Source organism: Lepidochelys kempii, chromosome 2 (assembly GCF_965140265.1).
Source record: "Lepidochelys kempii isolate rLepKem1 chromosome 2, rLepKem1.hap2, whole genome shotgun sequence".
Lineage (NCBI taxonomy): Eukaryota > Metazoa > Chordata > Testudines > Cheloniidae > Lepidochelys > Lepidochelys kempii.
Window position 1 is genome coordinate 75,506,370 of NC_133257.1, and position 12,409 is coordinate 75,518,778.

Here is a 12,409-nt window from a genome sequence, read left to right on the forward strand (position 1 = left end):
AGATTACACTATTACACGTCTATGAACCAAATTCTTTGCTGATGTAACTCTGTTAATGTTAGCGGAGTTGCGCAAGCAGAGAATTCGGCCCTCTATGTATTGCAGTGAAACAAGAATTGTCTGGCTTTGGGGGTTTTAAATCACAGCTATTACATTTTAAAACAGATTTTTGCAAGTATTGTAGCAGACTAGAGACACAATGTATATAGTGATTATTAGTTAGTTCCAGAACTGCCTGTGATATTTACAGACATTAAAAAACAAGGTCCTTGTCCTGATGAAATCACATTAGCATATAGACAGTGTAGGGCAGTAAAGTAATTAATCCACAAATAATGCTCATGGTGCTTATGCCTTGCTGTTCCACAGGCACACAAGTGTTTAGGGGAAGGGAGAAGAGTGCAAGGAGCCTATTCCTTGGCGTACAGGCTGCACCCTGTCAGGTGCAAGGCTCCAAAATGCCTGTTTGAGGCGGGCAGCTGTGGGACACACTGGCTAGCACAGCTGGTGGAGCAAGCAGGGAAAAGTATGCTGTGCTCCCTGAAGGGGTGGATCAGCCAGCATAATCCTCATGCACAGCTGGGAGCTCCAGGAAGAATTTCTCTTTCCTTGAGACAGAATTTCCCCTGGAGCTCCACCTATAGTATTGGGGCTTAAAGGTACAACTGAGCCCACATTGTGTATAGATCTCAAACCATGGGAAGAATATTGCAGTGGCAAAATGGGGGAGGGGTGAGATGGGAGGGAAATGCTATTGAGAGAACAGATTCAATATTTTTTGGCGGGGGGAGGGGAATTGATTTGTTTTTAAAGTTTGTTTAATCCTGTATTCTGGACACAGTTCTTCCAAAGCACAAAATTTACTAATATCTCCCTGCCTGGAAGCCTGCATGACTTAGTGGGAAGAACACAAGGATTCTGTTTTTTTCTGGGAAATCAGTGTAAGCAAAATTCATGTGATGTTCTCAGCCGAATTCTTGTGGGGAAACACATCCATGTTCTGTTGTGGGTGGGAATGGGGTGCTGTTTGCATAGGCTTCGGACTGCTCAGTTTTTGGGTCTGTAAGCAGGTAGGCTATCTCACCAACCTAGGAAAGAACCAGTGCTACACTCAAGTCTGTTTCAGGCCCTTGACTCAGGGCACTATTCATTGTTTAAACCCCAAAACAAAGCAATTCCCCTGACCAATGCAGGCAGTTCCCAAAGGCTTGTCCCTTGCCTCTGTCACAGGCCCATCCCCAAAGAAATAGGACACACTCATCTTTAAATCCCCTGATGGGTCATGTGACAGGCAGGTAGCCCTTAACGGATTCCTGTCTGTTTTACTGTGACACAGGCCCCAAATTCATCTCTGGTATAACTGCATTGAACTTAGTAGACTTAAACCATGGATAGACTTAAACCGTTGAACCTGAGTTGCAATCACCCGTATAAAGGGAGAATTACTGGAAATGGCTGATCACTGCAATGCAGAAATCACACTATAGATGCTTGAATTATACATGGACTTGTTAGACTAAAAGAGGCTCTTTAGTTTTCAGCATTGCAAGTCCATAAACATTCATGACTACCTTAGTTTGTTTTCTCTCTCTTCGTTATTTCTTGCCTTTCAAACAAATGGCAACAACAAAACAGTTCTACCTTAGTTCTCTCACTGATTGAGTAACACATGTTGGAGTAGACAGAGGTGGATTAATATTTCCTGGAGCCCTGGGCCAGAGCAAGTCGGGGCCCCTCCCTACCCTTTCCACCTGTGGTCCCACCCCCATTCTGCCGCCTCCACATGTGAACACGGCCCAATCCCTTTCTGCCCCTTCCCTGGGGCTCCACCTCTGTTCCACCCAGGGTCTCCCCCATTCTTCACCCCCCACTGTGGCCCCAAGGCCAGAGAAGCTCTGTCCCCTGCTGCTGGGGTCAGGGTCTGGGGGTGTTGAGGGCTTTCCCCACCACCACACCTGGCACTGCTGCCAGGGAGTGGGGTCAAGGGTGTGTGTGGGGGCTTCCCCCACCACTGTGGCTGTCCCGCCCGCCTGCTGCTGCCGCCGGGGAGTGGGGTCTGGAGTTGCAGGGGTTTCCCCTGCCCGGCCACTGGGGAGCGGGGTCAGAGGCACAGAGTGCTTCCCCCACCGATGCCCCGCCCTGCCTGCCCGGTGCTGCTGCCTGGGAGTGGACTCAGGGCAAGGGGCCTTTCCCTGCTCACCCGGGGCTCTGAGGCCTCCAAGTTGGCTGAAGACCCTGGCACAGGCCCCGTAGGCCTAGTGGCTAATCCACCACTGGGAGTGCGGCTCATGAGTATATTTAGGCCCTCATTCACCACCACATTACTTGTTTTACACTCCATTATACCAGCATAAAACTGGAGTAAGGCAGGGCCTCAGCTTGCATCTTTCAAAAATTTTAACATCTTTATTTTGCATTTTTGTATATATATTTGCCATTATCCAGGAACCAGGAGCCTAGTCATCGTGTCTCAGGATAAAACACAAAATATTAACCTTTATGAGCTTTTACAGAGGCACATTACCTGATTTGTACTGTCCAGCTGCATCCCAAATATGACTAAGTATGGAATCTTCTTCTAGCCTCCCAGGTCACTGTTCTGTTTCGTGTTACATTATCTAATTACCTTCAGATCCCTTGTGAAAATGCTCATAAGGAGATAAGAAATTTTGAAGAAGCAAGAAAAGGTAATCTGGCCCAATATGCCTGTCCTTAAATTCATTGCACTCCTCTTTCACCTCTGGTTTGGTTTCGTTTTATTTTGCTACGCATTGACTACAAGCAGAGGAGAAAATGGCCAACTCCTTGCACAAAGTAATTTCTCTGCAAATAATGCTCATGGTGTTTAGCACTTATAACTAGAGGCATATTAAGGCTTCTTGGACCCAGGACCACTGGTCTGTGAGGTTCAGAAAAGCACACACAAATTAATTTTGTTGTTAGCAGCATTAACTTTCCTCTCATTGGCATCTATCTTGGTAGAGCAGGGGCTACTGTGTAGTGGTAATGGGGAAGTCAGTGTCAGCACAGCTCCTGAGTAAGTTATGCTGCTAATGGAAGAAGAGGACAGAATTCAGCATGGAAAGACATGGATTCCACAGGGAGCATTTAGGGATTTGTGATTTCCAGTCCTGTAATCCTTGAGGACCCTCTTCACTGTTGCAAAGCCACATCTCCAGGTCTCCTACATCTTCTGCATGGCAGCATCTCCTTTTCCCCTGAAGAGAGAATGTATTGGGAACTCTTCAAGTTCATGTCCATTTCAGTAGTGGAAAGCGAATCCCTGACTGGGCCCTGCACTGATGCCCAGGCACAGAGGGCATGTCAGAGGTGTGGCTAGAGCAAAAGGGTGTGGCTGGAGTGTGACAGCAATCCAGTAATCCTCAACTGATGGAACTAGTCTCTGTGGGCTGATCTAAATTGTACCAAAATGGCCTCTGTTAGGCCCCAAGATCAGGGGCACCTTTGGCTCCTCTCAGGTCCAGTTCTGAGCACAGCTGGGCCAGGCTCAAGGATCAAGCCTTAAATTTTAGAGTACTCTTTCTTCCCCTTGAGGTTTCCCATAGAACATGTTAATTTAGCCCTACAGCTTTGTTTATAATTGATTTTCATATAATTTATGCAGATAATCACATACAGTAAGTGCCCCACTTTGGTAAATTATATGTTGGGTCATGTTCCCCTACCTGTATGATTCATTTACTCTACACTTGTTAGTGTAAATCCTTACATCATCCATGGGACAGTGAGTAGATCCCTAACTAGATATTTGTCAGAATGTGTTACTGAGCATGAAATGGGGACCTTCCTGGTATATGATCAGCAATGCAAAAGCTAAAAGAGGATAAGGAAAAAAATCAGAGGCAATTTAGCACTGGCATAATTGAAACAATGCCAATCCATGAAACAAAACCATGGACCATTTTTTGTCATCCTGAGGTTCAAGTTCTGCTCTCGCACCACTGTAAATTCAAAATATCTGCATATTGAAGTCAGTGGGCTTACTCTGGATTTACACCAATGTAAACAATAGCAGAATTTGGTGTGTAAATTAGACTAGTCTTCTTGAAGCAGGTCCTAAGCACACAATTACTAATTTATCTCCTATGTAAATGCCAGAGTATACATCAACACAGAAGAATTCTGTGTTCACATAAATATACCATTCATTCATTTTAAAAAAAACAAACAAACCCTATGAGCAAAGAATTCTGTAAACTTTTTAAAAGTCTCAGATGGAATGTTTATTTAACACAAGCTACAATTGAATCCCCTTCTAGAAAAAAACAATTCCATTCTAACTTCATTTTTTTCTCTTCACCAGCTGTGATGACTACATAATCCCCCTTGAATACCTCTTCCCCACTTTGCCTTTGCTCACTTAAGGAAAAAGATGTAATTAATTAAAAAAAATCAAAAGGCCAGGAAATTAATTGTTAAAGTTATACTTAAAACACCATATCCCTTCCAACCTGTACCCTCTCCGTATAAGTAGGGGTCTATGACAAGTATCATAGATAACTGACATGTTAAAAGGGTTTAAGATAGGCCTAGATGTCTAGACAGCAGATTTGAGAAGAGGCTTACAATGTCTAAGAAGCAGGACCAATGTGGATAGAAAACAGTTAATAATTTTGCAGCACCTGGAGTGAGGAAAGTGTAACAGAAAGATGAAATGGGAGGGGGATAGGTTTGTGGTGTGTATATAAGTATAAGATATGAGCTGCTAATGTTGCTGCCATTTCACGAGGAAGCAATTTGATGGAAAGTCTCTGATCATGTAGGTGAATGTGAGTGGTCAGCTGAGCCAGGGTTTAACAGTTCACCCAGGTGGTTCAACAACTGGGCTTTCCAGTTTGAGTTTGTGCAGCCAAAGTCTATGTAGCTTATCCCCTCTTTCTTCTTCTCTCACCCTCTAAAGCAAAAGATTTGAACAGTGACAGATACATTATAGTTTGAAAAATCAGATCACACAAATACCTTGTCTATTGCCCTCTAACCATTATAACTATTGCTCCCGGGGAAGTGCCGCTCTTTGACTGGGTGCAGCATGTGTTCCCATATTCTCACTTGTTAGGCCAGCTTCCCTAGCCAGCACAGAGACAGAGCAGGACCATGGGCCAGCACTTTCCCTCCAACAGCGGCACTTGCCTGGAGCAGACCTTGTTGTTGGGGAAGCATAAAGACTGCAATTGTGCCCAGACCTAGCACAGGCCTCAAAGTGTGAGAAGGGTTCCTTGTGTCCTCTCTTCCCTTCACACAACCACACACAGGCTGAGCACAGTCAAGCCCTATGTATTTTTAATCAGCATATTTGTTCTGGCTGTCTACATACTGCAGTTTTGGAATCTCCTGGCATTTTGTCAACAAATTACTATTCCCCATCTCTAGCCCTTTCAGGATGTTGGTTCCATTACTTGAAGGAGGGATCGGGGATTGCATAGCATAAGCTCCCTGCTCAGGACTCAATGCTGTTTGGTCTTGATCTAAAAACTGTATACAATGCACCCCGATTCCCTGTAAAACCATGTAATAATAAAAATAATAATGAAATAATTCTGTCTTCATTTGTTAGCCTGACGTCAGGGAGGAAGAGGGCATCCCTTGACTTCCACCACTGACTTTAAAAAAAGAAAAGGAGTATATTTGCGGATGCAGACTAACACGGCTGCTACTCTGGAACCACTGATTCTGCTATTTACACTTCTGTTATCAAGGAATCTGGTTCAACTACCTGATTTGATGGCCCTGGGGTTGGGGCTATATACCACCTTCTATTTTTTCCCTCTGGTTCCTTTCTGATTTTTTTTAAAAGAAAAGAAATGAAACTATATGCTTTTCTGACACACCATTTCTTCCATACTATACACATGTGTACTCTGTTATTAATGCCTTAAGGGTTATTAAGTGCACTTGCAAAATCTTACTTCTGTTCCTCACATTTGCCGCATGTGCCCTAAGACCTACCTTTTAGTTTAGTGCTTGTTAGTTTTACAAATAATCATGTGGCTAAAAAAGGCTACATAATAAATAACACATAATGCACTAAAATAATCTAAACATTGAAGGCAGAACACAGAGGCAATTATCTCCACATATTAAAATTACAATGGAACAGAACAGGCTTAAAGGCCTCAATAAGTGCCAGGAGGAAATGCTGACCAATCTAGAGCCAGTGGGCCTGTTAAGAAGGTTTGCCTGCTTCTTCTCATGGCACTGCAGGCTGAGATTGGGATTCAGGAAGAGTTCCTCTATAATAGCCCAGAATCTCAGAGCCAGGCCAGGGCCTTGCCCTCAAGCACTGCAGACAGGTGTTTGCCTTGGAGTTTTGATTTGTTTGGTAGTTTAAAGGTGGAGATTGCCAAAGTCTGAGTTTGTCATATTTATTGAACTATGTATAGCCTGATACTTAGCTTATGGCCACAACTGGTGGACTGGGACAAGGGGCACCTGCAACACCATGGTTGGCCCTGCAGAGGTGTGCCGTGGGGCAGCCCCACCTGCCACAGTACTATAGTTACACTTGTACTTATGGAATTTTCTAATGATCTGTGTAAGTCTTCCCCTACCCTTCCATCCTTGTGTGAGAGAAGCTGATGTTGAGCACGCTAGGAAGTTACAAGTCCTTCTCTCTTACAGCCCTTAACTATAGTCTTTACTCTAAAGAGCAATGCTACTGACACCCATGGGAATACCCACATGAGCAAGGGTTGCAGAATTGGGCCATTACTGTCATCTTTTGGTAGAACTGGAAGGACACAAAGAATGTTTTCTTATGAAATAAGATCATTGACTAAATCTTGCTGTCCTCACTGACATGAAAAGCACTAATTAACTCAACAGGATTCCTTCTGTGAGAAAGGCAAGCACGATTTGGCCCCACAATTTTTATTTTTCTGGTGGTGGAAGCAAAATGCATCACTTTCCCATTTGCTACCCCTAGGAGAGCAATTTGCTGCACACACACAAGCAGTGCTGTATCAAACTACTGGGAAGCACAATTTATCATTTAAAAATAAATGCATATACATGGGCCAGATCCTGAGCTGGTGGAAATTGGCATAGCTCCAATGACTTGACGCTCATTGAGCCAAACCTGATTACACCAGCTGAATATTTAACCCATAAAATGTAAGTAATCTGAGCCAATTCACTAGGTAAAAGAAAGGGGAAGTTGGCCAAGGTTAACATTATATAAGGATGGGTATCCCTGAATACATATAGTGGGAGGTTGGAGACAGAAGGATCTGCCATGTGAACAAATTCAGTTGTGGGAGTTGATGTTCCCTTGTAGTCAGGGGAGCACTCCCATCAAATCGGGGGCTTAACTCAGTTGTTCCCCACAGAGGGATTTCAATCCTATTTAAGTGGAATCAGAATTTGACAGAAATGCTTGATTAGAATACATGGAGCATTCCTATCAAATCTAGGCTACTAATGAATCTGTGGGTAAGCTCCATTAATTTCAATACAGCCAAACTCCAAATGTGTTCAAATGTTATGAAAGAGCTGCATATGTGCACTTCCTAATTTCTAAATGTTAATTTCTAGCTGATTTAAAATTATTCTTTTTTAGATGCTGTAAAAACTCAGTCCAACTCATGTTTTCACGCTTTAAAAAAATCAGCTGGTTTTGTTTTGTAGAAGTGGGCAAAATTGATCTGAAATGCAAAGAAATTTTTTTTGCAGAATTTCTAATTTAAAAAGTAGTTTAGTTTAATGTTTTCAGACAACTTTCTTTTGGGGCTAAGACAATATGTGCCAAGTTTCAGCTCAGAAAGAAATTTTCTCATGTTATAACACCCCTGAAACAAAGGTTTATAACGGAAACAATCAAACAGCCTTAACATTAGTAGCATAGACATAATGGTATAATTCACATTCTTAATAATTTTTAATGAATAGTTTGCTGCTTATTTCATCCCTTCAGACCAAATTGATGGGTGAGTTTAAGGGCCCATCAGCATATAAATCACACCAATTTGAACTCACACCAGTTTAGTGACATTTTCACTTCTGAATCTGCTCCACTGAAGTATTTAAAGGAGTGTAATTTACAGCACTGAATAGCTAGGAGACAGATTGCCAAAAGAAGGAGATAAGATGGTTAAAATAGGCCAGCTCACCTTCTTCCTGCTCCCTTATGCTTAGTTAGACCTATTTTCACATATTTAACTGCACTTACACCCATTTATTGAAATGTAACTTACACCACTTTACACATACCTCCTCTGAACTTAGCCCTCCATCTTTTCACCTTGGTCCACTATGTCGACTTGCATCAGCTTTGCCACCTTTCAGTAGCGAAGTGGGATCCTGCTGCAGGCTTCCCAGCAGCAGAGTACAAGTGGGTGTCAATCTACTCCTCTTTTAATTTCTGCTGCTGAATCTGACTCTCTTTTCAGGAGCAATCTGTTTTGCAAAGCAGTCAATTGGCAAATTGAGGCCCAGAAATTTATTGTGGCACTAGTTGTGTTTGCTGATCTGCAGGAGACCAGATGCACACACCCTCAGATGTCAGACTTTATGATTGTGTATGAACATAAAATATGAAAATTTGATAATTTTGGACTGGATGGCCAAAATGTATTACTTCAAGGTACACCAAAGGAACCATTGAGGTTGATTGACTGCTAAATTCTAGAGCGATTAGCAGAAAGGTTTTATTTAAATCAGAGTATTAATCATTGACGCTGTGAAAATGTTCACAAAAGATGTAATGAAGACAAGAATAGACCAGTGAGGAAGGAGACTGTCAACATTCCTAATCTATTGGGTCCGGTACCTATTTGCTGACATATTGTTCAAATTAAAATAAATAAAACTTAGAAACTAAGGAAGTTTTTGTGGTACACCCTGTAACAAAAATAGCTGGGAGCTTTTCAGTGGGTTTAAAATAACCCCCTCACTTGGGTGCCTGTTATATATGAATATTTTTGCTGAAAAGAAATTGCAAAAAATATAAATAAGAAAACAAAGCGCCTTTTAAAATGAGTGCATTTTTCAGAATCGACTATTATTAGCCATTAAATGATAAGGAGCCAGATTAGGTAGCTGTTTCTGGAAATGCTGCAGAGTATGTTGTACATGCTTTCATTGTGCTTCCTGGCATTATGGAATAATATGCCTTATTCGGAAATATAATGATCAGTTCTGTTAAATCATGTTCAGTCAGCTTATATAATAACACCTATATTTTGTTATTCATTTCAGATTTCAGAGACCTATGCCTTCCTGCCTAGAGAAGCGGTGACACGATTTCTAATGAGCTGTTCAGAATGCCAGAAAAGAATGCATTTAAGCCCAGATGGAGCGGATCATAAAGGTAGTTTTAGTGTCAAATGGTGGGATGTAAAGTAATTTTATTCCTAATACCCATTTATATTTTCCTAGTTTAAGTGAAGGTTCATAAAAATTTGGTAGACTGGAACAGTTCAACAAGTCAGATCTTCTCATTTAGTTAAGTTATAAAGTAGTGAATCTTCTGCGTTCACCTCAGGGATGGAGTGAAATGCTATGCTCATCCTCAACAGAAAGATGATTTTACCTGGAGGAAATCATTTATTTTTCTATGGAAATGTTTATACATCCATTTAAAAGTAGGGGATAGATGGGGTGCATGCACTGTAGTCATTTAGGATAGAAGGGCTCATAATTTTTCCTAGGCTTGTGCTTGATTCATATATTTTTTTCATAGAAACTTCTATCTGTAAAGCCAAAGAGCAATTGAAAATGCCAAAGTTGGAGCCAAATGACAGAAACTGTCTGACATTTGACTGCAGATCAGGCAGAGGTGTCCTCCAATATATCATGCATAATAAATATATTTATGTTACAGATAATGGAAAACCTCCAACTTTGGTGACCAGTATGATTGATTACAATATGCCGATTACTATGGCCTACATGAAGCACATGAAACTGCAGCTACTAAATTCACAACAAGATGAGGTAAAAATTCAAATATTCTAGGTTTGTTCACAGTTGCTGTTATCGGCCAGATACTGACTGTCTCCTGGCTTTGGTGAAGCACTCTGTGCTGTACTAGAGACATTAGATCAATTGTTAGACATTGCCTTTTATGTGACTGGGCCAGTGCGGGTTGCGAAGGGTCTGGAAGCAGTATGTCCAGTCCTGGATTAGTTCTGTGCTCAGCAGTGACCTCCACCTCCACTTTCAGAGGGGACATTATTAGCAGGTCCTGAAGTGAATGCCATCCAGTTCTCAAGGTCAGTTGCCAAGATGCAACACAGCGTGGGAGTGAAAATGGAACCAACAACAGGATTGGTTTGGATCATTAGGACTAAGGACCTAACTGGGAAGCATATAGGGAATTAATCCATCCTTCCTAGAACCTCCATCCCTAATTCAGCAAACACTTAAGTTTGTGCTTAGAGTTAAGCATGTGCCTAAGTGCTTTGCTGAATTGGAGTTTCTATCAGAAAGAATAAAAAGGGAACCAGGCTAAGAACTGGGCTTAGTCAAAGGGAATTGGGACTAAACCGCTTTTTTGATTATTTATGTTCTTTTCCTTGATTTATGCAGTGCTTTTTCAGATATTGGAAAGTGCTTCATGAATTGGATGGGAGCTGGCAAATTATTTGTAATAAACTCGCTTTGATAGAAATGTGTTCATTTACCACGTGAGCTGCCAAATAGTTAGGAGCCCAGTTCTGTGCCAGCCAAAAAACAATCTTGCATGCTGTGTCCTTCTGCCTGCCTGCAAGAAATAATCTGAATTTGATTTTTTTTTAAAAAGAAAAACCTTTAAAAACAACCATAATAGCTAGATTATGGCAAAGACCCTGACTGATTCTTGAATTCTGTAAAGCCAGCGAGATTCTTTCATAATAAGTAGATACGGACTATTGTTGGGAATTCATGAACTGTTCAAATGCCCACAAAAACTGGATTGTCAGTACTACTCTAAAAATAGCAGAGAACTCTTTTCTTTATTGGGGGTTTTCTGCAGTTCCCTATGAGAACTCCTCACAACTGCTGCCTGATCTCCTCTTCCCCACAGCCAGGCTCCCCGGAGTTGGCTATCTCTGGCTGGGAAACCGATTCCAGGATCACCAACAGCAGTAGATTGGAGGCTTTATCCTTGCAGTGCTGCTTAAAGCGACGTTCTTCTTTCACTTTTCCCCTTCCTCCCATTGAGAATCACTCTCATCATACAGGGCACAGCACTAATCTGGAGCAGGGCCATTTACTACAGTATATTCCTCCTCTGCTACAGCTTGAGCATTTCAGTATTGTCCTTTCTGGCCTAATGACAGGAATCAGGCCCCTTTCAGTGTACTAGTTTTCCATCCAGGTCAGCCAGCAGGAGTGATATAATGGTAGTAGGAAGCACTCACTTCCTCCCACACTCCCACTGTAGCTGACAGCATGGCGTCTTAGATCATGCAAACCCAGTCTTGCTGTGCATGAAATCTTTGCCACATTGTAGCGATGAATGGTGTTGCAATTTTTAATGTATTTCGTTTGCCACAATGAGCGTTCGTTAATGAGCAGCAGTGTCGCAAGTGAAGTTCTCACGGTCATTTTTAAACTTGTCTCGCAACTGATACATACTTTCTGTGCCTAGATATTATATTCTGGCACCAAGAACAAAAGGGCAGTGAAAATGTAACTGTATGAAGTAGGAGCATTTCTGATACAGGTCTTCAAACTATTGCATGCAATATGGTGCACTTTAAAATCCATCCTTTGATTTATACTAAGATTCTGTTTCCAAGGTTTCACTCATCATCTTTATATCATTGTGGGAGGTGAGGATCTGAGGTGAGAACCAGAGGTGAAAGTAAGCCGGTACACCCCAGTACAGCGTACCGGTAAGAGCCGGTGTGCCGTATCAGGACCGGCTTTCCGAGAGGGCAATTTAAAGTCCTGGGATAGCAGCGGCGGAGCTGCGGCAGGGATTTAAAGGGCCCCGGAGCTCCGGCCGCTGCTACCCGCCCGCGGGCCCTTTAAATCCCTGCCTGAGCCCTGCTGCCCGAGCCCCGGGGTAGCGGCAGCGGGGCTCTGGTGGGGATTTAAAGGGCCCCGGAGCTCCAGCCGCCGCTACTGCCTGGGGCCCTTTAAATCCCTGCTAGAGCCCCGCCGCCACTACCCTGGGGCTCGGGCAGCAGGGCTCAGGCCGCGATTTAAAGGGCCCGGGGAGGGGGTAGCGGCGGCTGGAGCTCCAGGGCCTTTAAATCCCCACCAGAGCCCCGCCGCCGCTACCCCAGGGCTCAGGCAGCAGGGCTCAGGCAGGGATTTAAAGGGCCCCAGGGCAGTATCATAAAATGTAGGTTGGTGTGCAGAACCACCCTGGCCCAACAGGAGCTCCCAGCAGCACTGGGGAACTTACCTCTGTGCTACAGCTGGCAACAGCTCCCCGCTCCCTCTCCTTGCATCCCCCTCA

At 43.1% G+C, this 12,409-nt stretch overlaps 1 protein-coding gene across 5 annotated transcripts in view; it reads left to right on the plus strand.

The window, feature by feature from the left end:
• NOL4 (nucleolar protein 4) overlaps nt 1–12,409 on the plus strand; it is a 255,887-nt gene that overhangs the window by 54,468 nt on the left and 189,010 nt on the right. For all 5 annotated transcript variants that reach the window (XM_073331285.1, XM_073331283.1, XM_073331284.1 and 2 more), the window contains exons 3-4: nt 9,214–9,325; nt 9,839–9,951. In XM_073331285.1, the coding sequence (XP_073187386.1) occupies nt 9,214–9,325; nt 9,839–9,951 (225 nt within the window). The remainder of the gene's footprint in view (nt 1–9,213; nt 9,326–9,838; nt 9,952–12,409) is intronic.